The sequence below is a fragment of the Heterodontus francisci genome, chromosome 46 (genome assembly GCF_036365525.1).
Source record: "Heterodontus francisci isolate sHetFra1 chromosome 46, sHetFra1.hap1, whole genome shotgun sequence".
NCBI classification, from domain to species: domain Eukaryota; kingdom Metazoa; phylum Chordata; class Chondrichthyes; order Heterodontiformes; family Heterodontidae; genus Heterodontus; species Heterodontus francisci.
The window spans coordinates 19,789,816-19,805,518 of record NC_090416.1 but is presented as its reverse complement, the minus strand read 5'-3'; the positions used below and the strand labels follow the sequence as shown (position 1 = coordinate 19,805,518).

Sequence of the window (15,703 nt, the reverse complement as noted above, 5' to 3'; positions counted from 1 at the left end):
AGACCCACCTTGTCTACTTTCGACTCCATTTTCTACTCAACTGCCCTGAATTTGCTCAGGAATTGATCCCAGCAGCCTGAGCTCCCAATGACCGAACGCCTTGGGTTTCGGTTTCCTGTTGCTTATCATAATTCAGTGGTTCTCGGATAGGTGTGATGCCCCCTGCAGTTGGACAGCCTGACTGACCTTCATTTTCATGACTTGTGCTTGATAAATGGTCACTTGGTGGAAGAACCTTTGGAGAACACCAGAACGCCAGCACAGTGACTGTGACATTGGACGTTAAGTAACATTGAAAAGTGCCTGCCCAATAAAAGGCAGTGAGTTAGTGCGTGGTGAACAGAAGGTCAAGAATTCAAATCCTGGGATAGGCATGGACCAATCTCCATATAGATGCGCTTGTACCTTTCTCAACTCTTCGGGTAACATGCCTGACAGTGAGGGGAGTGCCCGGGAACTGTCAGAAGTGGCTGTTGCACAATTTCCTGTGGTGATTTCCTGAGTGGTTTAGATTCAGTGCTGAGCTCTGAAATCTGGAGTCTGGGAGATTGTGGATTTAACTGAACTGACAGAGTGTGTTGGTCAGAGTTATAGTTGTAAATTTGGACACAGTCTGTGGTGTGAGAGGGGGAGCCAAGGATTCAGTTTTTTGAGCTGGCCTTCATAGCTGAGATGAAGGTTGCACAGGGTGAGTATTGGGGCAAGTGATTTAAAATCTCAGAGCTGCCACTTTCTCTTTACGTTCTTACACATGTTTACATCTTACTGCCTCCTCGCGATTTTGCCTGCAGGTACTGACTCTCACTGGGGTACGTGTCCCCTCCTCTCCTGAAGGTGCTGACTCTCACTGGGGTACGGGTCCCCTCCACTCCTGCAGGTACTGACTCTCACTGGGGTACGGGTCCCCTCCACTCCTGAAGGTACTGACTCTCACTGGGGTACGGGTCCCCTCCTCTCCTGAAGGTACTGACTCTCACTGGTGTACGGGTCCCCTCCACTCCTGCAGGTACTGACTCTCACTGGGGTACGGGTCCCCTCCTCTCCTGAAGGTACTGACTCTCACTGGGGTACAGCTCCCCTCCTCTCCTGAAGGTGCTGACTCTCACTGGGGTAGGGGTCACCTCCTCTCCTGAAGGTGCTGACTCTCACTGGGGTACAGGTCCCCTCCTCTCCTGAAGGTGCTGACTCTCACTGGGGTACGGGTCACCTCCTCTCCTGAAGGTACTGACTCTCACTGGGGTACGGGTCACCTCCTCTCCTGAAGGTGCTGACTCTCACTGGGGTACGGGTCACCTCCTCTCCTGAAGGTACTGACTCTCACTGGGGTACAGGTCCCCTCCTCTCCTGAAGGTACTGACTCTTACTGGGGTACGGGTCCCCTCTTCTCCTGAAGGTACTGACTCTCACTGGGGTACGGGTCCCCTCCTCTCCTGAAGGTACTGATTCTCACTGGGGTACGTGTCCCCTCCTCTCCTGAAGGTACTGACTCTCACTGGGGTACGGGTCCCCTCCTCTCCTGAAGGTACTGACTCTCACTGGGGTACGGGTCACCTCCTCTCCTGAAGGTACTGACTCTCACTGGGGTACGGGTCCCCTCTTCTCCTGAAGGTACTGACTCTTACTGGGGTACGGGTCCCCTCTTCTCCTGAAGGTACTGACTCTCACTGGGGTACGGGTCCCCTCCTCTCCTGAAGGTACTGATTCTCACTGGGGTACGGGTCCCTTCCTCTGCTGAAGGTACTGACTCTCACTGGGGTACGGGTCCCCTCCTCTCCTGAAGGTACTGACTCTCACTGGAGTACGGGTCCCCTCCTCTCCTGAAGGTACTGACTCTCACTGGGGTACGGGTCCCCTCCTCTCCTGAAGGTACTGACTCTCACTGGGGTACGGGTCCCCTCCTCTCCTGAAGGTACTGACTCTCACTGGGGTACGCGTCCCCTCCTCTCCTGAAGGTACTGACTCTCACTGGGGTACGTGTCCCCTCCTTTCCTGAAGGTACTGACTCTCACTGGGGTACAGGTTCCCTCCTCTCCTGAAGGTACTGACTCTCACTGGGGTACGGGTCCCCTCCTCTCCTGAAGGTGCTGACTCTCACTGGGGTACGGGTCCCCTCCTCTCCTGAAGGTACTGACTCTCACTGGGGTACGCGTCCCCTCCTCTCCTGAAGGTACTGACTCTCACTGGGGTACGTGTCCCCTCCTCTCCTGAAGGTACTGACTCTCACTAGGGTACGGGTCCCCTCCTCTCCTGAAGGTACTGACTCTCACTGGGGTACGCGTCCCCTCCTCTCCTGAAGGTACTGACTCTCACTGGGGTACGGGTCCCCTCCTCTCCTGAAGGTACTGACTCTCACTGGGGTACGCGTCCCCTCCTCTCCTGAAGGTGTTGACTCTCACTGGGGTACGGGTCCCCTCCTCTCCTGAAGGTACTGACTCTCACTGGGGTACAGGGTCCCCTCCTCTCCTGAAGGTATTGACTCTCACTGGGGTACGAGTCCCCTCCTCTCCTGAAGGTACTGACTCTCACTGAGGTACGTGTCCCCTCCTCTCCTGAAGGTACTGACTCTCGCTGGGGTACGTGTCCCCTCCTCTCCTGAAGGTACTGACTCTCACTGGGGTACGGGTCCCCTCCTCTCCTGAAGGTACTGACTCTCACTGGGGTACGTGTCCCCTCCTCTCCTGAAGGTACTGACTCTCACTGGGGTACGTGTCCCCTCCTCTCCTGAAGGTACTGACTTTCACTGGGGTACGGGTCCCCTCCTCTCCTGAAGGTACTGACTCTCACTGGGGTACGTGTCCCCTCCTCTCCTGAAGGTACTGACTCTCACTGGGGTACGTGTCCCCTCCTCTCCTGAAGGTACTGACTCTCACTGGGGTACGGGTCCCCTCCTCTCCTGAAGGTACTGACTCTCACTGGGGTACGAGTCCCCTCCTCTCCTGAAGGTACTGACTCTCACTGGGGTACGGGTCCCCTCCTCTCCTGAAGGTGCTGACTCTCACTGGGGTACGGGTCCCCTCCTCTCCTGAAGGTACTGACTCTCACTGGGGTACGGGTCCCCTCCTCTCCTGAAGGTGCTGACTCTCACTGGGGTACGGGTCCCCTCCTCTCCTGAAGGTACTGACTCTCACTGGGGTACGAGTCCCCTCCTGTCCTGAAGGTACTGACTCTCACTGGGGTACGGGTCCCCTCCTCTCCTGAAGGTGCTGACTCTCACTGGGGTACGGGTCCCCTCCTCTCCTGAAGGTACTGACTCTCACTGGGGTACGGGTCCCCTCCTCTCCTGAAGGTACTGACTCTCACTGGGGTACGGGTGCCCTCCTACCCTGAAGGTACTGACTCTCACTGGGATACAGGTCCCCTCCTCTCCTGAAGGTACTGACCCTCACTGGGGTACTTGTCCCCTCCTCTCCTGAAGGTACTGACTCTCACTGGGGTACGGGCCCCCTCATCTCCTGAAGGTGCTGACTCTCACTGGGGTACGGGTCCCCTCCTCTCCTGAAGGTACTGACTCTCACTGGGGTACGGGTCCCCTCCTCTCCTGAAGGTACTGACTCTCACTGGGGTACGGGTCCCCTCCTCTCCTGAAGGTACTGACTCTCACTGGGGTACGGGGCCCCTCCTCTCCTGAAGGTACTGACTCTCACTGGGGTACGGGTCCCCTCCTCTCCTGAAGGTACTGACTCTCACTGGGGTACGCGTCCCCTCCTCTCCTGAAGGTACTGACTCTCACTGGGGTACGTGTCCCCTCCTCTCCTGAAGGTACTGACTCTCACTAGGGTACGGGTCCCCTCCTCTCCTGAAGGTACTGACTCTCACTGGGGTACGCGTCCCCTCCTCTCCTGAAGGTACTGACTCTCACTGGGGTACGGGTCCCCTCCTCTCCTGAAGGTACTGACTCTCACTGGGGTACGCGTCCCCTCCTCTCCTGAAGGTGTTGACTCTCACTGGGGTACGGGTCCCCTCCTCTCCTGAAGGTACTGACTCTCACTGGGGTACGCGTCCCCTCCTCTCCTGAAGGTACTGACTCTCACTGGGGTACGGGTCCCCTCCTCTCCTGAAGGTACTGACTCTCACTGGGGTACGGGTCCCCTCCTCTCCTGAAGGTACTGACTCTCACTGAGGTACGTGTCCCCTCCTCTCCTGAAGGTACTGACTCTCACTGGGGTACGTGTCCCCTCCTCTCCTGAAGGTACTGACTCTCACTGGGGTACAGGGTCCCCTCCTCTCCTGAAGGTATTGACTCTCACTGGGGTACGAGTCCCCTCCTCTCCTGAAGGTACTGACTCTCGCTGAGGTACGTGTCCCCTCCTCTCCTGAAGGTACTGACTCTCACTGGGGTACGTGTCCCCTCCTCTCCTGAAGGTACTGACTCTCACTGGGGTACGTGTCCCCTCTTCTCCTGAAGGTACTGACTCTCACTGGGGTACGTGTCCCCTCCTCTCCTGAAGGTACTGACTCTCACTGGGGTACGGGTCCCCTCCTCTCCTGAAGGTACTGACTCTCACTGGGGTACGTGTCCCCTCCTCTCCTGAAGGTACTGACTCTCACTGGGGTACGTGTCCCCTCCTCTCCTGAAGGTACTGACTCTCACTGGGGTACGGGTCCCCTCCTCTCCTGAAGGTACTGACTCTCACTGGGGTACGTGTCCCCTCCTCTCCTGAAGGTACTGACTCTCACTGGGGTACGTGTCCCCTCCTCTCCTGAAGGTACTGACTCTCACTGGGGTACGGGTCCCCTCCTCTCCTGAAGGTACTGACTCTCACTGGGGTACGAGTCCCCTCCTCTCCTGAAGGTACTGACTCTCACTCGGGTACGGGTCCCCTCCTCTCCTGAAGGTGCTGACTCTCACTGGGGTACGGGTCCCCTCCTCTCCTGAAGGTACTGACTCTCACTGGGGTACGGGTCCCCTCCTCTCCTGAAGGTGCTGACTCTCACTGGGGTACGGGTCCCCTCCTCTCCTGAAGGTACTGACTCTCACTGGGGTACGAGTCCCCTCCTCTCCTGAAGGTACTGACTCTCACTGGGGTACGGGTCCCCTCCTCTCCTGAAGGTGCTGACTCTCACTGGGGTACGGGTCCCCTCCTCTCCTGAAGGTACTGACTCTCACTGGGGTACGGGTCCCCTCCTCTCCTGAAGGTACTGACTCTCACTGGGGTACGGGTGCCCTCCTACCCTGAAGGTACTGACTCTCACTGGGATACAGGTCCCCTCCTCTCCTGAAGGTACTGACCCTCACTGGGGTACTTGTCCCCTCCTCTCCTGAAGGTACTGACTCTCACTGGGGTACGGGCCCCCTCATCTCCTGAAGGTGCTGACTCTCACTGGGGTACGGGTCCCCTCCTCTCCTGAAGGTACTGACTCTCACTGGGGTACGGGTCCCCTCATCTCCTGAAGGTGCTGACTCTCACTGGGGTACGGGTCCCCTCCTCTCCTGAAGGTACTGACTCTCACTGGGGTACGGGTCCCCTCCTCTCCTGAAGGTGCTGACTCTCACTGGGGTACGGGTCCCCTCCTCTCCTGAAGGTGCTGACTCTCACTGGGGTACGGGTCCCCTCCTCTCCTGAAGGTACTGACTCTCACTGGGGTACGGGTCCCCTCCTCTCCTGAAGGTACTGACTCTCACTGGGGTACGGGTCCTCTCCTCTCCTGAAGGTACTGACTCTCACTGGGGTACGCGTCCCCTCCTCTCCTGAAGGTACTGACTCTCACTGGGGTACGGGTCCCCTCCTCTCCTGAAGGTACTGACTCTCACTGGGGTACGGGTCCCCTCCTCTCCTGAAGGTGCTGACTCTCACTGGGGTACGGGTCCCCTCCTCTCCTGAAGGTGCTGACTCTCACTGGGGTATCAGTCCCCCTCCTCTCCTGAAGGTGCTGACTCTCACTGGGGTACGGGTCCCCTCCTCTCCTGAAGGTACTGACTCTCACTGGGGTACGGGTCCCCTCCTCTCCTGAAGGTACTGACTCTCACTGGGGTACAGGTCCCCTCCTCTCCTGAAGGTGCTGACTCTCACTGGGGTACGGGTCCCCTCCTCTCCTGAAGGTACTGACTCTCACTGGGGTACGGGTCCCCTCCTCCACTGAAGGTACTGACTCTCACTGGGGTACGGGTCCCCTCCTCTCCTGAAGGTACTGACTCTCACTGGGGTACGGGTCCCTTCCTCTCCTGAATGTACTGACTCTCACTGGGGTACGGGTCCCCTCCTCTCCTGAAGGTACTGACTCTCACTGGGGTACGGGTCCCCTCCTCTCCTGAAGGTACTGACTCTCACTGGGGTACGGGTCCCCTCCTCTCCTGAATGTACTGACTCTCACTGGGGTACGGGTCCCCTCCTCTCCTGAAGGTGCTGACTCTCACTGGGGTACGAGTCCCCTCCTCTCCTGAAGGTGCTGACTCTCACTGGGGTACAGGGTCCCCTCCTCTCCTGAAGGTGCTGACTCTCACTGGGGTACGAGTCCCCTCCTCTCCTGAAGGTGCTGACTCTCACTGGGGTACGAGTCCCCTCCTCTCCTGAAGGTACTGACTCTCACTGGGGTACGGGTCCCCTCCTCTCCTGAAGGTGCTGACTCTCACTGGGGTACGGGTCCCCTCCTCTCCTGAAGGTACTGACTCTCACTGGGGTACGGGTCCCCTCCTCTCCTGAAGGTACTGACTCTCACTGGGGTACGGGTCCCCTCCTCTCCTGAAGGTACTGACTCTCACTGGGGTACGGGTCCCCTCGTCTCCTGAAGGTGCTGACTCTCACTGGGGTACGGGTCCCCTCCTCTCCTGAAGGTACTGACTCTCACTGGGGTACGGGTCCCCTCCTCTCCTGAAGGTACTGACTCTCACTGGGGTACCAGTTCCATGAACAGTCATCACTCTCCAAGTATCTGAACCAAATATCAAGTTTGGTGATTGAACTTTGCCAGTGGTTGTTGGCAATGGTTCACCCTCTCTTATCTGAGCGGTGTTTGTTTGTGTCATAATATATTTGCAAATTCCCTCTACTTAACAGCTTGAGGTAAGGGTTGGGAAGAATGGGACGGAAGAGGTGATGGAATGAGCAAGTGAATATTGTGTGTGATCACTCTCCTTTGGGGGAACGAGACAGAGAGCGAGCTATTTCACTGTGATGAATAAGCTGCCTGTCTGTGCTTGAGAATCAGCAAAGGAGCCAGTTCTGTGCCTGTAACAGGCAGCACCACGCTCCCGCAATACTCTGGCAGGGTCAGGACATCATTAACAACACCCATTGTCCTCACTGGAACTTCAAATGTCATCTCATTGGGGTCCGATTGGCCTGTCGCTCTCCCCCCTCCTCCCTTGAGGTTACTGACTCTGACTGGGGTACAGATCCCCTCTTCTCCTGAAGGTACTGACGCTCATTGGGGTACAGGAACAGGAGATAGTGAGTGTGGGAGTAAGAATGCGAGAGTGAAGAGAATGAAACCGAGAGAGAAAAACAGAAGCCAACAGGGGGAAGCATCAGAGAGAAGCAGAGATGGAGGCTGAGAGAGAGGAGGAAATGAGACGGAAAGCTTGATTCAGCAGTGAATAGTTGGTGCCTGTAGCTACTGGCGCAGTTCCAGGGAGCTGCTGTTTATCACTGGCTGTCACAGTACTGAGGTGCCCTCTCAGCTGTGGAATTAGTGTAGTCTCCCTGATCTACTCTTGGCCTCTTTGGGTGAGTATTTGGCAGAGATTTATGTGGCAGGAGAGATTGAGGGGTTGGTGAACCCTGATTGTTATGGGCTTGCTCTGTACCCAATGCAGCTCTGCTCCCGAGAGAGCTGTCATTTGGCACAGTCCCTAACGCAGCCTGTTCGGATAGACCTTTGATTTAAGCAGACACGGGAGACTCTCGCTGTGTGTTGTCGTCAGCCGATCTCTGTCACATTAACCACTGGGTGGATGGGGAGGTGCAGGTGGTGGCATTGTAGAGTGAAACTTACTCACAGCTCTGTACAAAGATTCTGTAATTTGAGAGCTGGTCTGTCAGTGTGTAACACTGGGGTACAGGTCAGTCAGTGTGTAACACTGGGGTACAGGTCTGTCCCTGTTTAACACTGGGGTACAGGTCTGTCCCTGTTTAACACTGGGGTACAGGTCTGTCCCTGTTTAACACTGGGGTACAGGTCTGTCCCTGTTTAACACTGGGGTACAGGTCTGTCCCTGTTTAACACTGGGGTACAGGTCTGTCCCTGTTTAACACTGGGGTACAGGTCTGTCCCTGTTTAACACTGGGGTACAGGTCTGTCCCTGTTTAACACGGGTACAGGTCTGTCCCTGTTTAACACTGGGGTACAGGTCTGTCAGTGTGTAACACTGGGGTACAGGTCTGTCAGTGTGTAACACTGGGGTGCAGGTCTGTCCATGTTTAACACTGGGGTGCAGGTCTGTCCATGTTTAACACTGGGGTACAGGTCTGTCCATGTTTAACACTGGGGTGCAGGTCTGTCCATGTTTAACACTGGGGTACAGGTCTGTCCATGTTTAACACTGGGGTACAGGTCTGTCCGTGTTTAACACTGGGGTACAGGTCTGTCAGTGTGTAACACTGGGGTACAGGTCTGTCTGTGTGTAACACTGGGGTACTGGTCTGTCAGTGTGTAACGCTGGGGTGCGGGTCCGTCAGTGTGTAACGCTGGGGTGCGGGTCCGTCAGTGTGTAACGCTGGGGTGCCGGTCCGTCAGTGTGTAACGCTGGGGTGCCGGTCCGTCAGTGTGTAACACTGGGGTGGGGGTCCGTCAGTGTGTAACGCTGGGGTGCGGGTCCGTCAGTGTGTAACGCTGGGGTGCCGGTCCGTCAGTGTGTAACGCTGGGGTGCGGGTCCGTCAGTGTGTAACGCTGGGGTGCGGGTCCGTCAGTGTGTAACGCTGGGGTGCGGGTCCGTCAGTGTGTAACGCTGGGGTGCGGGTCCGTCAGTGTGTAACGCTGGGGTGCGGGTCCGTCAGTGTGTAACGCTGGGGTGCCGGTCCGTCAGTGTATAACACTGGGGGACAGTACTGGTGAGGACAGGTCTGTCACTATATAACACTGGGGTACAGTACTGGTGGGGACAGGTCTGTCACTATATAACACTGGGGTACAGTACTGGTGAGGACAGGTCTGTCACTGTATAACACTGGTGTACAGTACTGGTGGGGACAGGTCTGTCACTGTATAATACTGGTGTACAGTACTGGTGGGGACAGGTCTGTCACTGTATAACACTGGGGGACAGTACTGGTGGGGACAGGTCTGTCACTATATAACACTGGGGGACAGTACTGGTGAGGACAGGTCTGTCACTATATAACACTGGGGTACAGTACTGGTGAGGACAGGTCTGTCACTGTATAACACTGGTGTACAGTACTGGTGGGGACAGGTCTGTCACTGTATAACACTGGTGTACAGTACTGGTGGGGACAGGTCTGTCACTGTATAATACTGTGGTACAGTACTGGGGAGGACAGGTCTGTCACTGTATAACACTGAGGTACAGTACTGGTGGGGACAGGTCTGTCACTGTATAATACTGTGGTACAGTACTGGTGGGGACAGGTCTGTCACTGTATAACACTGGTGTACAGTACTGGTGGGGACAGGTCTGTCACTGTATAATACTGTGGTACAGTACTGGGGAGGACAGGTCTGTCACTGTATAACACTGGTGTACAGTACTGGTGGGGACAGGTCTGTCACTGTATAATACTGTGGTACAGTACTGGTGAGGACAGGTCTGTCACTATATAACACTGGGGTACAGTACTGGTGAGGACAGGTCTGTCACTGTATAACACTGGGGTACAGTACTGGTGGGGACAGGTCTGTCACTGGATAATACTGGGGTACAGTACTGGTGGGGACAGGTCTGTCACTGTATAACACTGGGGTACAGTACTGGTGGGGACAGGTCTGTCAGTGTGTAACACTGGGGTACAGGTCTGTCTGTGTGTAACACTGGGGTACTGGTCTGTCAGTGTGTAACACTGGGGTGCCGGTCCGTCAGTGTGTAACACTGGGGTACAGGTCTGTCCATGTTTAACACTGGGGTACAGGTCTGTCAGTGTGTAACACTGGGGTACAGGTCTGTCTGTGTGTAACACTGGGGTACTGGTCCGTCAGTGTGTAACACTGGGGTGCCGGTCCGTCAGTGTGTAACACTGGGGTGCGGGTCCGTCAGTGTTTAACGCTGGGGTGCGGGTCCGTCAGTGTGTAACACTGGGGTGCGGGTCCGTCAGTGTGTAACACTGGGGTGCCGGTCCGTCAGTGTGTAACACTGGGGTGCCGGTCCGTCAGTGTGTAACGCTGGGGTGCGGGTCCGTCAGTGTGTAACGCTGGGGTGCGGGTCCGTCAGTGTGTAACGCTGGGGTGCGGGTCCGTCAGTGTGTAACGCTGGGGTGCGGGTCCGTCAGTGTGTAACGCTGGGGTGCGGGTCCGTCAGTGTGTAACGCTGGGGTGCGGGTCCGTCAGTGTGTAACGCTGGGGTGCGGGTCCGTCAGTGTGTAACGCTGGGGTGCGGGTCCGTCAGTGTGTAACGCTGGGGTGGGGGTCCGTCAGTGTGTAACGCTGGGGTGCGGGTCCGTCAGTGTGTAACGCTGGGGTGCCGGTCCGTCAGTGTGTAACACTGGGGTGCGGGTCCGTCAGTGTGTAACACTGGGGTGCGGGTCCGTCAGTGTGTAACGCTGGGGTGCGGGTCCGTCAGTGTGTAACGCTGGGGTGCCGGTCCGTCAGTGTATAACGCTGGGGTGGGGGTCCGTCAGTGTGTAACGCTGGGGTGCGGGTCCGTCAGTGTGTAACGCTGGGGTGCGGGTCCGTCAATGTGTAACGCTGGGGTGCGGGTCCGTCAGTGTGTAACGCTGGGGTGCGGGTCCGTCAGTGTGTAACACTGGGGTGCGGGTCCGTCAGTGTGTAACGCTGGGGTGCCGGTCCGTCAGTGTGTAACGCTGGGGTGCGGGTCCGTCAGTGTGTAACGCTGGGGTGCGGGTCCGTCAGTGTGTAACGCTGGGGTGCGGGTCCGTCAGTGTGTAACGCTGGGGTGCGGGTCCGTCAGTGTGTAACGCTGGGGTGCCGGTCCGTCAGTGTATAACACTGGGGGACAGTACTGGTGAGGACAGGTCTGTCACTATATAACACTGGGGTACAGTACTGGTGGGGACAGGTCTGTCACTATATAACACTGGGGTACAGTACTGGTGAGGACAGGTCTGTCACTGTATAACACTGGTGTACAGTACTGGTGGGGACAGGTCTGTCACTGTATAATACTGGTGTACAGTACTGGTGGGGACAGGTCTGTCACTGTATAACACTGGGGGACAGTACTGGTGGGGACAGGTCTGTCACTATATAACACTGGGGGACAGTACTGGTGAGGACAGGTCTGTCACTATATAACACTGGGGTACAGTACTGGTGAGGACAGGTCTGTCACTGTATAACACTGGTGTACAGTACTGGTGGGGACAGGTCTGTCACTGTATAACACTGGTGTACAGTACTGGTGGGGACAGGTCTGTCACTGTATAATACTGTGGTACAGTACTGGGGAGGACAGGTCTGTCACTGTATAACACTGAGGTACAGTACTGGTGGGGACAGGTCTGTCACTGTATAATACTGTGGTACAGTACTGGTGGGGACAGGTCTGTCACTGTATAACACTGGTGTACAGTACTGGTGGGGACAGGTCTGTCACTGTATAATACTGTGGTACAGTACTGGTGGGGACAGGTCTGTCACTGTATAATACTGTGGTACAGTACTGGTGAGGACAGGTCTGTCACTATATAACACTGGGGTACAGTACTGGTGAGGACAGGTCTGTCACTGTATAACACTGGGGTACAGTACTGGTGGGGACAGGTCTGTCACTGGATAATACTGGGGTACAGTACTGGTGGGGACAGGTCTGTCACTGTATAACACTGGGGTACAGTACTGGTGGGGACAGGTCTGTCAGTGTGTAACACTGGGGTACAGGTCTGTCTGTGTGTAACACTGGGGTACTGGTCTGTCAGTGTGTAACACTGGGGTGCCGGTCCGTCAGTGTGTAACACTGGGGTACAGGTCTGTCCATGTTTAACACTGGGGTACAGGTCTGTCAGTGTGTAACACTGGGGTACAGGTCTGTCTGTGTGTAACACTGGGGTACTGGTCCGTCAGTGTGTAACACTGGGGTGCCGGTCCGTCAGTGTGTAACACTGGGGTGCGGGTCCGTCAGTGTGTAACACTGGGGTGCGGGTCCGTCAGTGTGTAACACTGGGGTGCCGGTCCGTCAGTGTGTAACACTGGGGTGCCGGTCCGTCAGTGTGTAACGCTGGGGTGCGGGTCCGTCAGTGTGTAACGCTGGGGTGCGGGTCCGTCAGTGTGTAACGCTGGGGTGCGGGTCCGTCAGTGTGTAACGCTGGGGTGCGGGTCCGTCAGTGTGTAACGCTGGGGTGCGGGTCCGTCAGTGTGTAACGCTGGGGTGCGGGTCCGTCAGTGTGTAACGCTGGGGTGCGGGTCCGTCAGTGTGTAACGCTGGGGTGCGGGTCCGTCAGTGTGTAACGCTGGGGTGCGGGTCCGTCAGTGTGTAACGCTGGGGTGGGGGTCCGTCAGTGTGTAACGCTGGGGTGCGGGTCCGTCAGTGTGTAACGCTGGGGTGCCGGTCCGTCAGTGTGTAACGCTGGGGTGCGGGTCCGTCAGTGTGTAACGCTGGGGTGCGGGTCCGTCAGTGTGTAACGCTGGGGTGCGGGTCCGTCAGTGTGTAACGCTGGGGTGCCGGTCCGTCAGTGTGTAACGCTGGGGTGGGGGTCCGTCAGTGTGTAACGCTGGGGTGCGGGTCCGTCAGTGTGTAACGCTGGGGTGCGGGTCCGTCAGTGTGTAACGCTGGGGTGCGGGTCCGTCAGTGTGTAACGCTGGGGTGCGGGTCCGTCAGTGTGTAACGCTGGGGTGCGGGTCCGTCAGTGTGTAACGCTGGGGTGCGGGTCCGTCAGTGTGTAACGCTGGGGTGCGGGTCCGTCAGTGTGTAACGCTGGGGTGCGGGTCCGTCAGTGTGTAACGCTGGGGTGCGGGTCCGTCAGTGTGTAACGCTGGGGTGCGGGTCCGTCAGTGTGTAACGCTGGGGTGCGGGTCCGTCAGTGTGTAACGCTGGGGTGCGGGTCCGTCAGTGTGTAACGCTGGGGTGCGGGTCCGTCAGTGTGTAACGCTGGGGTGCGGGTCCGTCAGTGTGTAACGCTGGGGTGCGGGTCCGTCAGTGTGTAACGCTGGGGTGCGGGTCCGTCAGTGTGTAACGCTGGGGTGCGGGTCCGTCAGTGTATAACGCTGGGGTGCGGGTCCGTCAGTGTATAACACTCGGGGACAGTACTGGTGGGGACAGGTCTGTCACTGTATAACACTGGGGGACAGTACTGGTGAGGACAGGTCTGTCACTATATAACACTGGGGTACAGTACTGGTGAGGACAGGTCTGTCACTGTATAACACTGGGGTACAGTACTGGTGGGGACAGGTCTGTCACTGGATAATACTGGGGTACAGTACTGGTGGGGACAGGTCTGTCACTGTATAACACTGGGGTACAGTACTGGTGGGGACAGGTCTGTCACTGTATAACACTGGGATACAGTACTGGTGAGGACAGGTCTGTCACTGTATAACACTGGGGTACAGTACTGGTGAGGACAGGTCTGTCGCTGTATAACACTGTGGTACAGTACTGGTGAGGACAGGTCTGTCGCTGTATAACACTGGGTTACAGTACTGGTGGGGACAGGTCTGTCACTGTATAACACTGGGGTACAGTACTGGTGGGGACAGGTCTGTCACTGTGTAACACTGGGGTACAGTACTGGTGGGGACAGGTCTGTCACTGTATAACACTGGGGTACAGTACTGGTGGGGACAGGTCTGTCAGTGTATAACACTGGGGTACAGTACTGGTGGGGACAGGTCTGTCACTGTATAACACTGTGGGACAGTACTGGTGGGGACAGGTCTGTCACTATTACACTGGGGTACAGTACTGGTGGGGACAGGTCTGTCACTGTATAACACTGGGTTACAGTACTGGTGGGGACAGGTCTGTCACTGTATAACACTGGGGTACAGTACTGGTGGGGACAGGTCTGTCACTGGATAACACTGGGGTACAGTACTGGTGGGGACAGGTCTGTCACTGTATAACACTGGGGTACAGTACTGGTGGGGACAGGTCTGTCAGTGTATAACACTGGGGTACAGTACTGGTGGGGACAGATCTGTCAGTGTATAACACTGGGGTACAGTACTGGTGGGGACAGGTCTGTCACTGTATAACACTGTGGGACAGTACTGGTGGGGACAGGTCTGTCAGTGTATAACACTGGGGTACAGTACTGGTGGGGACAGGTCTGTCACTGTATAACACTGGGGTACAGTACTGGTGGGGACAGGTCTGTCACTGTATAACATTGGGGTACAGTACTGGTGGGGACAGGTCTGTCACTGTATTACACTGGGGTACAGTACTGGTGGGGACAGGTCTGTCACTGTATTACACTGGGGTACAGTACTGGTGGGGACAGGTCCGTCAGTGTATAACGCTGGGGTGCGGGTCCGTCAGTGTTTAACGCTGGGGTGCGGGTCCGTCAGTGTGTAACGCTGGGGTGGGGGTCCGTCAGTGTGTAACTCTGGGGTGCGGGTCCGTCAGTGTGTAACGCTGGGGTGCGGGTCCGTCAGTGTGTAACGCTGGGGTGAGGGTCCGTCAGTGTATAACGCTGGGGTGCGGGTCCGTCAGTGTGTAACGCTGGGGTGCGGGTCCGTCAGTGTGTAACGCTGGGGTGCGGGTCCGTCAGTGTGTAACGCTGGGGTGCGGGTCCGTCAGTGTGTAACGCTGGGGTGCGGGTCCGTCAGTGTGTAACGCTGGGGTGCGGGTCCGTCAGTGTGTAACGCTGGGGTGCGGGTCCGTCAGTGTGTAACGCTGGGGTGCGGGTCCGTCAGTGTGTAACGCTGGGGTGCGGGTCCGTCAGTGTGTAACGCTGGGGTGCGGGTCCGTCAGTGTGTAACGCTGGGGTGAGGGTCCGTCAGTGTGTAACGCTGGGGTGCGGGTCCGTCAGTGTGTAACACTGGGGTGAGGGTCCGTCAGTGTGTAACGCTGTGGTGCGGGTCCGTCAGTGTGTAACACTGGGGTGCGGTCCGTCAGTGTGTAACGCTGGGGTGCGGGTCCGTCAGTGTGTAACGCTGGGGTGGGGGTCCGTCAGTGTGTAACGCTGGGGTGCGGGTCCGTCAGTGTGTAACGCTGGGGTGCGGGTCCGTCAGTGTGGAACGCTGTGGTGCGGGTCCGTCAGTGTGTAACGCTGGGGTGCGGGTCCGTCAGTGTGTAACGCTGGGGTGCGGGTCCGTCAGTGTGTAACGCTGGGGTGCGGGTCCGTCAGTGTGTAACGCTGGGGTGGGGGTCCGTCAGTGTGTAACGCTGGGGTGCGGGTCCGTCAGTGTGTAACGCTGGGGTGCGGGTCCGTCAGTGTGTAACGCTGGGGTGCGGGTCCGTCAGTGTGTAACGCTGGGGTGCGGGTCCGTCAGTGTGTAACGCTGGGGTGAGGGTCCGTCAGTGTGTAACGCTGGGGTGCGGGTCCGTCAGTGTGTAACGCTGGGGTGCCGGTCCGTCAGTGTGTAACGCTGGGGTGAGGGTCCGTCAGTGTGTAACGCTGGGGTGCGGGTCCGTCAGTGTGTAACACTGGGGTGAGGGTCCGTCAGTGTGTAACGCTGTGGTGCGGGTCC

The 15,703-nt window shown here is 57.2% G+C and overlaps 1 protein-coding gene across 1 annotated transcript in view; it reads left to right on the top strand.

Moving 5' to 3' along the window:
* Positions 1 to 536: 536 nt before the first annotated feature.
* The window catches only part of LOC137356908 (DENN domain-containing protein 4B-like), a 106,120-nt gene continuing 90,953 nt past the window's right edge, over positions 537 to 15,703 (top strand). The window contains exon 1 of the mRNA XM_068022746.1: positions 537 to 688. Coding sequence (XP_067878847.1) covers positions 673 to 688 — 16 coding nt within the window. The 5' untranslated portion in view covers positions 537 to 672. The remainder of the gene's footprint in view (positions 689 to 15,703) is intronic.